This window comes from Pinus tabuliformis, chromosome 4_1, assembly GCF_031772625.1.
Source record: "Pinus tabuliformis cultivar Carrire ecotype Pingquan chromosome 4_1, CPIR1, whole genome shotgun sequence".
Taxonomy (NCBI): domain Eukaryota; kingdom Viridiplantae; phylum Streptophyta; class Pinopsida; order Pinales; family Pinaceae; genus Pinus; species Pinus tabuliformis.
The window spans coordinates 627,008,001-627,023,745 of NC_142303.1; the positions used below are offsets into that span (position 1 = coordinate 627,008,001).

The window sequence follows — 15,745 nt, forward strand, 5'->3', positions numbered from 1 at the left end:
TGTTTTGTTCCCTTCTTTGTGTCAACTATTGCACAATTTTTCACTTCTAATTTAAAACACTTTGTATGTCAATTGTTTGCATTTTGTATTAATTCCTAGTTTAACATCCAATTTTACTTTCAATTTTGCATCCATGGTTACATCCGCATTTGACTTCTTATATAGAGTATATTTTTGTTTACATATATGACCCCCTTTATAGATTCATAGTGAAATATATGATAGTTTCTAAATATCATTAAAGCAGATATCACAATTCAAAATCATTTGTAAAGAAATTTAAGAGAAATTGACAACATCCATCCAAAAAAATAACAATGTGTCATTAACAATTTTCAAAACATGTATAAAATAGCAACATAATACTAATAAAATCAGTATTATTTTTAATCAAAACAAGTAAAATTCAAATATGATTAACAAATCAAAATATTTCATGAATATTGTTATTCTACGATAAATTAACAACATACATAAATCAAACTCATCGTATGATTACAAAATCAAAATGTCTCATTGATATAGGGTAAATTCACAACACCCATCTAAACATAACAATGTCATTCTACACAATAATTTCTTCATAAAAAACAATGCATGTGCATGCCTAGCTACCACCACCAAGATCATCCTCATGATCATCTTGACCATCCTCATTACTCTGATCCACATCATCACCAACACCGCAACTATCATCATCATCTCCTCCTTCACCACCATCATCCTCATCCTCATCCTCATCATCTCCTGATATATGTTGAACATAATTTGGATCATCGTCTTGGCAATCATTACCTATAGCATTCTGACAAAAAAAATCAATATTACATGTTAGTATTAATTACATAACACAACGCATGTTTTTGTTATACAATGTTAACCATAAAATGAGGTAAGATATACTAGCATTTGCACCAGATGTTGCAAAGGAAACGCCGTAAGGCATAAATTGAAAAATACAAATACAACAAAAGAATACTTTGATAAAGAATAAAAATATATTGAATGCTCAAATCAATGCCCCATTAACTGGAAGCATTTAGTAGACATATCTATCAACATTAGGATTATACACAATGATCAAGAAATTTTCCATATACAAACAACAACTTCCACAACAACCTGTTGTCACATCCACATTTTAAGAAATGCCTTGGAATGTGATCGGAATCTTCCATATTGCCTTTTTCATTATGCAGATAAATCTTCCATATTGCTATTTTCATCATGAATATTGTTAGTTCATTGTTGTAAAGTGTTAGTGTGTTAAATTCAATACTATAAGTTCGACAAGTGAAAAACATTCCTCAATTAGCATAATATACATTTTTCTCTCACCGTGTATTTTTCAGTCAAAGAGCACAAGTAACATATTAACATGTATTTTCCCTTCATTATTTTCATCATAGAGCCAAGAAATCTACGCCTTATCTATAAAGTAACAAAAACATTTTGAAATAAGTTTAATATTTCAAGCCAGTGTCTAACCTATAAAGTAACAAAAACTTTTTGAAATAAATTTAATATTTTAAGCAATTGACTAACCAACTTTAATAATTGAAAAATTCTCAAAGATGAATTATACTCCATAATAAGAGAGCCAACATTGGAGCCCATACTTTCACTAAAACCAAAAGAAACACAACCACTTGTTAAGAAGAAATTCAAGTAATAATAATAAAACAATAATAAACATTAAAGTATAAAATGGTATTTCCAACACACAAGTATAAATATACATGCTCTATGTCCATTGTTAGATTAAATGGGTGTGGAGAAAATTAGTAGAGAACCCAAAATTGTATTTCTAATTAGGATGGGTGGAGAAATGCTTTAAATGCGGGTTGTTGTCATTCTAATGAAACCCTTTGCAAAGGGGATGTTAAGATTCTGAGAGAAAAGCTAGGCTTGGTAGAGAACACCTTCCTTGTTAAACATTCCCCTACTGTAACCAAAAGGAAAGGGCAAGAGAAACAATAATTAGGTTTTTGTTCACAAGTTGTACAAAATATATAGGTGCTATTGATGTTTGAGTGAATAATGGGAGAGATTATTTATGAAATTGTGATAAGGCGCACCTAGTTTTGTCAGAAAGAGGCATATTAATGACAAGTACATCACATTTAGGTAGCATTTCGTCAAGATTTGTCTCCAATGTTGCTCCAGTTTCCTTTTCCAATTCGGGTCCAATAGAAAGACGGTCGTGGTAAAGAAGCTTACAATTGAAGGGCTGTACAAAGGAACGCAATTCAATTCAACATCATGTAATGTTTATTATTATTAGATTGAAATTTTGAAACAAACAACATGCATGCGTAAGAATTATGGAGCACTGATTTTTGAAAAGAAGTTTGCAACATCATGAAGTAGTACTAGATCCTAAGAATGAATACCTTTAAACACTTAAGTAGTTCTTTGCCAATACGCCCTGCACCAATAGAACCAATAGTTTTCCCTTCTAGATCATATGACCTGTAAGAAATTGCTGCCACTTTCCAATCACCCTCAACAATTTGCTTATATCCAGGCACAAAGTTTCACATCAATATGAGAATGCGCATTAGCTCATCTTCTGCCACGGACACCACATTACTTTCGCTAATCTTCAACCAATGATGATACAAACAAATCAATGGAATTAAAAAATATATCCAATATAAATAAAATGCGTTTAAAAGTAACTCTCAGTTTTATTTACAGGAAAATAAAGAGAGTGTTGGTCTATCTGTGTTTCTCGAGATATAATGCCCCATATACAAAATACGAAAGCTACAGGAGAACAGTTATTACACAGTACAATCTCACCATTACAAAGGAGTCGATAAAAGACCAAATGCATTAAAGCTTTCCAAGAAATTGCAAAAACATACAATAGCACAAGTGAAGATCAAGGTAAATCTGCAGTACATGTTGGATTGGTGATAAAGCCAATATCATAGCATGAGATTGACAATTAAATGAGTTGTAAATAATAATGGAATGATATGGAATTGAATAGCCTACAGGCTGAATATAAACAAGAGAGTTATTATTTCATTGTTATTAATTTATTATAAAATCACATTTTTTAAAACAATAACTATTTTTATTTCAATACCAACCATTAACTAATTTCTAAGAATAATTCTAATTATTGTTGTCCACTTCATCTTCTTTCCATTTCTGTACCATGAGGGAAAAACCCAATACCATTCCTATATCTTAAAATTAACATTAAATATGTCAAAATAGCTCAAGCATATTTTTGCAAGCATATTTTGGAAAACAATCATTACAGACGGATTAAACAAAGAAGAGCGCTTTGAGATCTTCCGCAAATCTTTCAGGAATGTAATAAGAGCAAAATAAAACCCATGGGTAAGTACAGCCAAAAGGATAATGAATCAATCTAGTCACAGTAAATATCAATATGATAATCCAGGTAAGATGTATTGTCACTTTTCCTGATTTCAGCCCTCTTGGCACCGGTAGGTTACCTATATCCTCACCCAAAACCAAAGTAGAAGCAGGCCTGGCTGGGAGACTATCTTTCAAAATTGACAAGGTATTATTTCTATCAATTAGAATGCACATCCTCAGGTGTTCAAGAATAATTAATAGAACAGTCAGCTAGATGAGCAGATCCAATTTAGAGAATCTCACTCAGATCTACTTGACATCACCTCCATGATTTAAATAATGATTGGAGGAGTCTTAATACTCCAGAGTCCATATCACTTAACATAGAGAAACTAAGGCAGCCAAAGAACAATATCCCATCACTCCCATGCCACATATATATGTTTAGGTATAGTTGGAAGGACACATACCTTTCCTGTATCTAATTCAGCAAGGTTGTCATTACAAGTTTTGGGCTATGTTCACTGCCCTGGTATTGAAAGGTATACAGGTTGTTCACCTTAATTACACACATCAATGCATATGTATGTTCAGGGTTTAAGCTCATAGGCCTGTAGCTATTACAACAAAACTACAAGTGTAAATATATAATACAGTGAATTCATTTCTGAGCAAATTCCAAGTCCAGCGTTTTTTCAAGCCAAACAGTCATAAGGTTCTGAGTATCTTATGGTCAAGCATCTCATCAAAAATTCATTCCATCACATTTTATCAATACCCATGCACTATCAAAAGACACGACTCTGTTCCTTCTCCTTGTTATCAAAGGACACGACTTTCTATATGTTAATTTGTACAATCTTAATTCTTATTCTATTCTCTATGTACTTTCTAAATCCTAATCCAACATATCCTAGATCCAACTTTTGCAATATCCAAGGATCTTCATACTTCCACCTTCATACGTTTCTCACAACAAGACCCAAATATAAACCAAGGCTCTGGAGGAGAAACAAGAAGAGAGGAGTGTAGTGACCAACCTGATCTGATCTGCTAATAATACTACAAACTAAAAGATAACTCTCACTTTATTGTTTGTAGCTTCTTGGGGGTGAATGTGACAATGCTATATATATCATAAGGATCTGGAATCTGATATCTCCTCTTTGTTGTGGGCTGCTGGTTCCAGGGTGAGAAAAAGTGGTATAAAAGTCCTCTAAAAACGAAGGTGAAGGGTTTCATAGTGAGGTGGTTTTCCAGTTGCTTGTATCTATATAAACTATAAATGGATCTTTACTATAAAGTATTCTAAATAGTTTCTTCAACTTACTTTAATATCCTTTTAAATTAACTCGTCCTCTTCTCAAAGACCCATATATAAATAAAGCATTGTTCATCTTTTCAAAGCTCATGTCTTAAGCATTCCATTAATACCAATAATAAAAAGAAGGATGATGATTCCGATGTATGTAATTTGTAGTTCTTGTTGCCTATGAAGTCTAAGGAGCTTAATCCCTCAAGAGTAAAATAGTAAAAGGAATTTAAGTCTCGGTCATATTGTTAGTTCCTAATCTCCTACTAACAAAGACATTCCGCTATCTTTTTTCAGGAGTCAAGACTAAACTGTATGTAATCCAAAACATACTTTCTTTGTCCAAGATTTCCCTACTTGTAATAGATTACTACAACCACATATACTACAAAAAGAAACCAATAACTCCTAATTATTATTCTGATGCCTTTACGAGTTACTGATTAGATAATATAAACAAAGGAGTTATTCTTTATTCCAAGTGATACTAAACTAATAAGAAGACTAATCATACTATTCTTGTTTGTATTATCTTTGTATCTTTTCTATCTAAAGTAAATCTAAAGAGGAAGAATTGCTTGTCCTAATCAAGTGGGGTGAGGATCTAGGGCGACCAATGGGAGAGGAAGGCCTAAATGAGGCACACACTTCTTCTGCTGCTAGGGCATGGGTTTTTAATAGGATAACCACAGGGATATGTTGCAAGGACAGGGGAATAATTGGTTCTATGCAATGCCATGATCTTCTTTACAAGAGTCACTGCTAATCCCTTGAATGTATCTTGTTTTTTTTTTTTTTTGCTTCTAGGATGGACCTACTTAGTCCTTCAACAACTAGAAGAAATAAATAAGGAGACAAGGTACAACCTTGTTTTAAGTTTTAACCCTCTTGAAGGTCTTAAGAAATTAGAGGCTGAACCATTTATAAAAAATGCATAAGAAGCTTAAATTACACATCCCATAATCTAATTTACCAGTGGTAAGTTGAAACTAATATGGATAAAAATAAGTATCAGAAAGAGCCAAGACACCCTTTATAAGCCTTGGAGAGGTTCAACTTGATCACCATTATTGTAACATTTTTGACTTGAATAATATGGAGGCCCTCTTGTGCTGAAACAATTGCTTCATGGATCTGACGATCTTCTAGAGAACCAAGCGGTTCTGTTATATGAACTTACAAAGTAGTGCTTTCAATCTGACAGCCAAAACCTTAGCCATTATCTTATAAATACAATTAGACAAAGAAGTGGGTCTAAAAGCATAAAAGACTCAGGTTGATCCACCTTTGGAATGAGTGCAATAGAGGTCCAGATGAAGGAGCCAGGGAGCCTTACTAAAGCTTCTCATTTCTTCCACTACCTGAAGTAAGTTGTCTCCCAACACTTCAACAAATCCCAGGTAGAACTCCACAGTCCACCCATAGGGATTGGGACTCTTGTCCTTATGGAAAGTGGACAAACACATTCAAAAGTGCTTTTCTGGACAGATCACCATTGCTGGAACTTTGTTGACTTGAATAGTGTAGAGACCCTCTTGTGTTGAAACAATTGTGTCATAGATTTGACAAACTGTTCTGGTTAGATGAAGTTAGAAAGTAGTGATTTTAATCTCACAGACAAAACCTTAGCCATTATCTTATAAATCCAATTACATAAAGCAGTGGGTCTAAAAGCATAAAAAATGTTCAGTCTCAAAACTCTGAAGTAAATTTGTAAAGAATGTAGCATTAGCTTTCTTGGCTTAGTGAAATCCCTAATTTTCTATCCTATTTGCCTGTCTGAAAAATCTCACGAAAACCTGTAAAGATTTGCCGTTGTGTACGCTTAGCCTCTAAAAGCCCTCGCTTTCTATCTTCTTCTGTGTAATTTGAATAGAACACCATCAAATACCAGAATTATCAATTCCCATTCTCCAAAACTTTTAAATGTGCGGAACTGAGACAGAAATCATTCAATCAAACCACTCGAAATGCATCTGAATGCTGATCCATTAACTTAAAGAACTTCTTCCCAAACTCTGCCATTTTTTAAACAAAATTTTGAGCACAACCTTGTCTAGTCCATTTATAGAGAGCGTTAGTTTATGAAATCTTGCCTGTAAGCCAAAATAGAGCCAAAATTTTCCATTGAAAGCTCAGAATAACTGAACCAGAAATAACCCTTGTGAAATTTGTTGCTTAAAACATTGTTTTAAGCACGGCCTCTTTCTTCAGATTTATTTTAGATAATACGGTAGCTTATTTAATGAAATATTTCCAGAAAGTTGAAATATGGCAAATTTTTCCAATCAAGAATTCTAAATAATTTCATTAAGACAAGGCGTAGAGGATTCATGACGGCGACAAGAAAATAATGGCGCTTTGCAATTTAAGCACTCTCTTGCAGAAAAATACCTTTTCTGAAATCGTTTTGACCACGAAGAAACGCAGATGAACTGTTGGAAGTCGTGCAGAGAGAGATCTGGTGGCTCGTGGATCGATTCTGGGGCAATGTTTATGCGATTGCAAACCATGATTGTTCATATGCGAGCTACTGAGCTCGTTGAGAGGGATACGCGCAATGGCGCCAAACTACCAAGAGGATTTGAATTTAAAGGCGAGATAGAATATCTACCGTCCGATCATGTTATCGACGGCCATATATTTGTGTTTCAGTAAAACGGATTTTCAAAGAATTTGAAATATTATACATTTTATAGAATTTGAAATATCATACATTCTATTATTTAAGCTGAATAATAGTTTTACTTTGGAAAAATAATTGGGCACATCAAATAAAATATTGATGCGACCGACATAGAACTCCGAAACAATAATGCACCCTTCTCTTACTCCAAAACAATAATGCACCCTTCTCTAGCTGATGTGTCAATGCTTTCTTTGAAGTGGAACTTAAAGAATTAAGTAATTATTCATTATTAAATTGGGATTTTATATAAATTAATTGATTATTTATTAATGTTAATTTCATTTTATAATTTTATAGTAATTTTTAATAGATTTTTGTTAAAGATAATTATTTGAGCTATTATTGTATCAATATTTTTGTTGTGTCTTTTATTATTATATTTTAATCCACTTTAAACATGCTCAAAATATGTTTTCATCTTCATTTGTGGAGATTATCTACTTGCATATTCAAAAAGTTTTGATGTAGTTTTTGCCTTGAAAAATGATTATTGTGATTGTAATGGTGAGAAATTATTCTATAAACAGTGTTAAGTGTTATTTAGAATAAATGAGAAATTCTTTTTGAATATATAAGACTAATCTTTGAGAGAATAGATATATATTCCCTAATTATCACATAAACAAGGGGTTAATCTTGCATTTAGTGCTTTATCTCTGTAGAGTTTCGCTAAACAAAGGGAATACCTCCTCCTGCGTGACTTCGATTGTCCCTCCCTCTTACAGGATTGCAAAGAATTAAGAATTGAATCTTCTTTATTTTAAAGATGTAGTCTTGTCGAATATACCAAAAACATAGTAGGATTCTTTCATTATTGACAAAATCAAGCACATGTGCAAGGGAAGTATTCATCTATGGATGGTTAACAAGTTCATTAATAACTACAAGAAAACGCTTCAAACTATGTATTTAATGATCTGTAGTCATCATCTAAAGAGTTCAAGAATCAAATCAATTCCAACCTAAGTTCTAAGTATATGGTAAACCTCTACTCTAGAGGTTCTATTATTGTAAAATTTCACAACTATGGAAGTTGTGGCAAGGTCTCAAAGGAGGGACTTTCTTTTTGGGGCAAAACTAACCTTTTGTCAAAAGATAGTTTCTATAATTGAATCCATCTTCAATATCCATTTCTTCAACCCCACTGCCGGATTTGAATATTGAATCCCCCCTACTTATTTTGGGATGAGATGATCTTTCAAAAGCCAACATAAATATATTGGGGACTTACAACAATATACAAACTAAGCAAGGAAGGGTATACACACATGTGTTAGAATTTGAATTGAAGTTGACTTGAGCAAAGGTATAACAATGCATATTTAATTAAATATTGGTGATTTTAACAACCACGTCCATTAGATTAAAATAATGATACTTTATGTGTATCTATATGCAAAGACAAAATACTTGAAAGGCACCTTCCCAACAACAAAGGTCATTATAAGAAAAATGGAAAAATAACAAGTTGATGGGTGGTATGATTGAATGAAGAATCAAAGGGCAAGAAAGAAGAGACATCCAAGTTTAGTCCTAATAAAAGATTTTATGGCCCCTTCCAAGGAGTGCGTTATTAAGAGGGACACAAACATGATCATGGAGTCTGTGCTAAAGTCTTATGGGAGAAATAGGAAGCATGTGAATGAGATATTATGGATTTCAAAAGAGAAATCATGTTATTCAATCCAATAGAAGCAAGGGGATTGGTGCTACTTGAGACTCCATAAGCTCTAAATCAATTGGTGAAAGCAAGAAGTCTAAAAGATAAATGCAAAGAAAGGAATATCCATCTATGTACAAATCTACAATAAATAAATTCAAAATTATACAGTGTTTCCATATAGACAATGTTAGGTCCCTATAACATTAGTGATTCCCCCATTACTAGTGTCATTGTGGCCCTTACTGTTATTGTTGTGCCCTTATTGTCCCCATATTGTTATTATTGTGCCCCATAGAAGCCCACTATTGTTATTTTTGTGCCCTTATATTATTATTGTTATGTTGACTTTGATTATATTGTGACCCCTTAGACTCCTATATATAGAAATGAGGCTTTGTCATTTGTATCATCCAATAATTGCTCTTTTGTGTAATGTAAAGGAGGTTGCCCCCTCGAAGAGGCTGATTTCTAAGTTGTTGATCTATCTTTTCTATCTTTTTGTGAGTTGGTTTCATAACAGACAACCTAGGTTCGAACCCTAAAAAGTGTAGGGTCTTTGTGAGTGTTTGTGAGGGAATGTGTTTGACATCACATAATTGGATTCCCTTCATCATCAAAGAGACATGTGTCCCAAAAGTCAATTTGGTTTAAGTGGATGTTAATATGATACATTGTATATTTTCTGAGGGTAGTAGCACAATTGGAAAAAAGCATGTTGGCAAGCCCTTGTGTATCCAAGTGATTGAAATTTCAATCCCCCGGACATATCTCACCAATTGAACTTAAAAAAAATATGATACATTGTATATTGCAAAGCCATTAAGTTAAGTAATGACCTTGGCTAACCCAAATATTTAATTAGAATTTAAGCTCAAACACAACATTAGAAATGAAACCTTCACTCTAGATCTAAGGATATAGGGGTCAACATTGGATATTGGATACAAGACAAGGTGATCAAATGTATCTCTTGGACTAGCATTTTTTACAAAGGAATACAAATTTTAATGCTTATATTAACATGTATGTATAATATAATAATGAAATAGTCACTCTTTAGTTCATGGATAAAAGTGTTGGTGTGGAAGGAAATCTCGAGGGATGTGTCACTATAGTCATAAAAATTGCATTTATTGTGGCACATGGAGAACTTATTAATTGGGTGTAGCTTTAAAAATGGATAGGAGTGTTATCCTCCCCACCTAACTGCAATTCCTACAAATGACATATTTAGTGATTAATGAGTATATTGTTGTAATAATTTTGAACCCTGTGTTAAGAAATCCCTATGCAATCCAATTTAACTTAGGTACCATCCTCAAAATGAGGAGAATTCATTTGTGGGTTTCCTTAGAATGTGTATTTCAAGGAAGAATGTGTACTTTGTCGATATGTTGAAAGGTTTTACGGTCTTTGTGTTTTAGTGTACCATGTCATGTTTGGCATTGAGCGTTGGGTGTGTTGGAAGCCAACTCTTGGTAAACTCAAATACACTTGTCCTAAGGAGGGAGTTGGGGTTTTAAGGTTCTCTGGTTGTAAAAGCTTTCAAAGTCAATGTTTTTCATCCTCTTCTTGCATATTGCAGCCTCAAGGCCATTCGATGAGTTGGTGGTCATGCTTAAGGTTTTCATCCTATTCTTGCATTGTGCTTAAGGTTGATTGATACCTTGCTCCATGAATTATGATCAACTTTGGGTCCTCTTTCAGTAGACACCTCCTAGCCACAGTATTAAAGGCAACATATTGGTTTCCTTTACTAATTTTAGCTTGTAATAAATTTAGATGTAATGGTTGTCACACGCGTTCATATACAACTACCTCATAACAAAGCTAACACAAGCACTTCTACCCATGCCTACATCACATCACAGAGGAGGAATCAATCAATATTATTCAATATCCCACATTCGAGTATCCCTCCTTTGAGGATTCAATCCAACATTTATGGAGATCAGGTCATCCATTTACAATAACTAGCTTTGCCATATAGCATGTTTATATTCCTATTGTCATGGCCGAAAGTACCACCGACATATATCTTATGCAATACGAATAAATAATTAGAACGCCTCAATGGATGCAATTCATCCTATAATGCATAATGCATATATTAGATAACCCGAACCATAGGCTCTACCGTTTCAAAACAAAATCATTTATCATACATAATCAATAATCCGTCTGCCACAGTTGCATGACACGTTAACATGTGTATCTTAGGGATTATGCACAATTAATCAGAAGCGCAGCATTGGATGCATAGCACAAATAACTTGTACCATAGTTTATACAGTCGAGCCTTAACCACAGTTAACAAATTTGCATAGCGGCTCAAGCACGACTATTCACTATCTTAACAAAAGACAGGTTAACACCAATTCTACATAAGATCCACATACTGTGATTGTGATTAGAATTTCATTTATGTGCATCCATAAAATCATCTCATTAACGCCACATGCAGTGCATTTAAAACTCAAGCAAATTCTCTCATATGCTAAGGAATTTATAACATAGAGGGTAAGAAACCAACATACAGAACAATCCACGCAAGTGAGTCAAACTAGATCAAAAGAGAGAATGACACTTGGAAAATAGAGCACCGCTACCCAACCTAGAAATGACTCTTCAGTCCACCACCGAGTCGAGGTTCTTGCCATGGATCAACCGCCTCCAATTGATCTATGCAATGGGTATTTAATACCTTCTTTCATGATATGGTTTCCATTAGCAGTGTCTCGCTTTTATGGATCTTTTTATCCATTTGCGTAGGCTTATCTCATAAAAGCTCACCTTTCTCTCCCATGAGGATTTTCCTCATAGAAGATTGCCTTTCTCTCCCGCACAACTTTTATGTTTTTCTCAATGGATATTTATCTCCAATCCATCCAACTTATCTAGAATTAAATCGAGAAGCTTTACCATGAAAGAATTATCCTTTCCCATTCACCAATGTGATTTGGCAAGAATCTCATCTCTTGGTGTCTTGCTTTTCCAAGTGATTAATTTATTAATAATGTATTTACTTTTTATATTACACATCATACCTAGCTTTTCTTAGCTTAGGCTTGCAAAGTTTGACACACAAGGGAGGGGTGTTACATTTTGGATCCCTCTCTTTCCTTAAGATCCCTCCAACTGCAGCTAGAGTTCTTAGATGACTGTAAGGAGGAAGCCCCTATTGGAAAGGGACAGACAGTTTGAAGGTGTCTATCTTGTTGGTAATTCCTATATCAAAAAGTTGTATTTTCATAGTCCAGGGGTTGGGAATACACAATTCCCATCCACTTGAGCTCAATTTTATCTCGCAAAACTTCATTGCGATCTACCTAAACACATATGCAAACATAGGTGAAAATGCCTTTCAAAAGTCTTTCCATGTCTACTTTGACGAATCTTCCAATAAAATTGCCCACTTTTTCTAAGAGATCTAGATGGGTAAAGTGAATGGGAAAACTGGGAATCTTACCCATACTAGAGTAGTCATCGGCAACATAGTGAGAGGATTGAAGTTGGGAAACCATGGCTTCACTAGAAGACCAACTCATCCCCAAAACCATGGACCTTGGTCAAGGATTTTTTTCTTATCCTCAAGACATTTGAAGATCACCACAAAAAAACATGGGTCTACATCCACCCAAACCGGCGTTCATCCAATCCTATCATAATCGAACAGAAAAACGCTACTTTTTCAATAGAAAATGAGGAATAAAAGTATCACCCAAGGATAATGACCATCGTATCAAGCGCTCAATCATAAGGGAGAAGCAATAATTTGACAATCACACGTCCTTGATTTCTGTTGATTTAACTCTGAACACTCACGTAATATTCTCTTGCTTGGCGAATTAAACACCACTGCATGGAATGGACGAGGATTGAGCCGAACCCTGGATGAAGCCCACTTCATTCTCATCTAAACACAAAACTATATATACGTCAAAGCTATTACAATAGATTCTGACTGTCAACACCTCGAGGTTCTGTTTATATGTGGCTACCTTTTATGGTTACTATTGAATGTGTGATTGGCAATAGTAATGGCAACTTAGGGCTGCCAAATTTCCTTCGATTCCCTCACTACATCCTAACGCAAATAGTTGTTCAATGCCTTGGTTGTCTTTCAAAACTGGTAGGCAGCGTCTTCTTTGATATTTCTCGATGGTTTTAATTCCACTACAATCACAACTTTCATTTACATAAACTTCGTGTTTTCGCACGAGCGACGATTGTTCCAAGGTGAAATGTCACTAGGATGGTTTCAATGTTTTTGACCCATCATAACTAACTAACGGATATGCCCATTACAATTTTATACCACCCCATTATCAATATCAATTATGCATGGGAACCAATTAAAGCAACTTTTCACATTAATTTTATATGAGCATGAGAACATGTGTTAACAAGCAGCCCATAAAGCCTCATTTTGAATGCCATAGTCACTTAGAAGGAATTCCTCTTGTAGTAGCATCCTCCCTACTAAACTTTGCTAGTGCTAACATTAGAACCACCATTACAACAAGATATCTTTCTAGTGTTGACAACACCATTATAGTAAGATACCTCAAGAGAGACAGAAAATTTTAAAAGTATGATAGTAATACGTATCCAGAAGATGGTATTGAAACTAGTAATTGTTCACGAATCCATAAGATTGTAAGGTCATTCTCATTATCATAATCATTGTCATCATCATCACCATCATCCTTGTCATTGTTATTGCCATCATTACATTATCATCATAATCACCATTCATGCCATCATCATCATCATTATGGACATTGTTTGCAATTGTTCATAATTGTAGATGTTGTAAGAAATATCATCAACCCAAAAAATGTGATGAGTGCTAGAAAAGGGTTGTTTAGGACACATTGATATACGTAAGAGAAATAACAACTCTATTTTTGACAGATGATCGATGATGATCACAATCACCACCATTATCATCGTCATTGTCATTTTTATCATCCCCATCATCATCATTAATGTAATTTCTATCGACATTGTTGTAATCATGCATCATCATCATTCATGCCATTATTGTTTTTGATGATGACCTAGATGAAAATGATGATCATGACACCAAAGATAATGCTTATGATTATGACAATGACAACATCTAAAATTGGGAAGATTCGCCAACGTCATTAGCATCGTCATCATCATAATCATTGCCATCATCATCATTGTCATTGTAACCACTATCGTCTTTATCATCATAATCACAATTCATGTCATCGCCATCATCTTCATTTTCATCATTGTCAATATTATTGACATTGTCATCAATTGTTCATAATTGTCAATGCCATAAGGAATATCATAAATGCAGAAAATATGATGAGTGTTGGAAAAGGGATGCAAAAGCGAACATAGAAATGGGGGCAACAATAGAAGTAAAAGTGGATGAAAAGTGGATACAACATAAGTAGATGCACAACAACATGAAAAACCTGACACAAAAGTGGATCCAAAAGAAGATGCAGTTGTCAATGCAAACTTGGATGCAAACATGAAGGCAAAAGTGGAAGCAAACATGGGTCCAATGGTAGGTGTAAAACTTGGCACAAATTGTGGTGAAACAAATGTGGATGCAACAATGGAAACAAAAGTATATGCAAAAATGGATGAAACAAAAGTGGATGCAATAGGGGATGCAAACGTGGAAGCAAATGTGGTTGCAATGGTAGGCGCAAGATATGGTGCAACAAAAGTGGATGTAACAATAGACAAAAAATATGCAAAATAAGATGCAAAAATGGATGTAAAAGTGGAAGCAAACATTGATGCAACAGGCAAAACAAAATTGGATGCAAAAAATGGATATAATGTAAGTAGATGCAAAAGTAGATACAAAACGAGATGCAAAACCCAATGCATAAACCTGACATAAAAGTGGATGCAAAAATAGATGCAATATTTGATGCAAAAGAGGATGTGAACATGGATGCAAAATTGGAAGCAAACGTGGATACAACAGTGAGTGCAAAACATGGTGCAAATTGTGGCATAACAAAAGTGGATGTAATGATAGATGCAAAAAAAGAATCAAAGTATGATGCAAATGAAGATGTAAAAAGGGATGCAAAAAGTGAAATTTAAAATGGGTGCAACAGTGGATGCAAAATTGTGTGCAAAAGTGGATGCAATAGAAGTCGATGCAAAAGTAGATGCAAAACGAGACACAAAACCCGATGCAAATCCCAGTCCAAAATTGGATACAAAAAGGGATGCAAAAATAGATGTAGTAGTTGATGAAAACCTAGACGCAAATGAGGATGCAAACGTGGATGCAAAATTATAATCAAAAGTGGGTGCAAAAGGAGGTGCCAAAATAGGCGCTAATTGTGGCACAAAAATATTAGATGCAATAGTGGGTACAATAATAGATGCAAAAGAGGATGTAAATATGGATGCCAAACAAGAGGGAAAAGTGGATGCAACAAAAGTAGATGCAAAATTTTATGCAAAACTAGACACAAAACACGATGTAAAACTTGGCGCAAAAGGGATGCACAAATGGATGAAAAAATGGATGCAAAAAATGATTTAAAAAAGGATGCAAAAAAGGATGCAAAAGTCGATGCAAAAGTTGATGCAAGTGTAGGTGCAAAAAGTGGATGCAAACGAGGATGCAAAAGTATGTCAAACAAAATTAGGTGCCAAACTTGATGCAAAACCTGGTGTAAAGGATGACACAAAACTTGGCATAAAATTTGGTGCAAAACGTGGTGCA

The 15,745-nt window shown here is 34.3% G+C and overlaps 1 protein-coding gene across 1 annotated transcript; it reads right to left on the reverse strand.

Annotated features, from left to right (window-relative positions):
* Positions 1-390: 390 nt before the first annotated feature.
* On the reverse strand, positions 391-7,208 carry LOC149177587 (uncharacterized). The gene is made up of 2 exons (XM_089423430.1): positions 7,046-7,208; positions 391-805 (listed from the first exon to the last, which is right to left on the reverse strand). The coding sequence occupies exons 1-2, from the start codon at positions 7,172-7,174 to the stop codon at positions 608-610; spliced, it is 327 nt and encodes a 108-aa protein (XP_089279556.1). The 5' UTR covers positions 7,175-7,208; the 3' UTR covers positions 391-607.
* Positions 7,209-15,745: the final 8,537 nt, after the last annotated feature.

Excerpts from the sequence above, each read along its gene's own strand:
- LOC149177587 (XM_089423430.1), bottom strand. The coding sequence starts at position 7,174 with ATGAACAATCATGGTTTGCAATCGCATAAACATTGCCCCAGAATCGAT. Across the intron at positions 806-7,045 it reads TCAAAACGATTTCAGAAAAG|AATGCTATAGGTAATGATTG; the intron begins GTATTTTTCTGC and ends TTTTTTTGTCAG.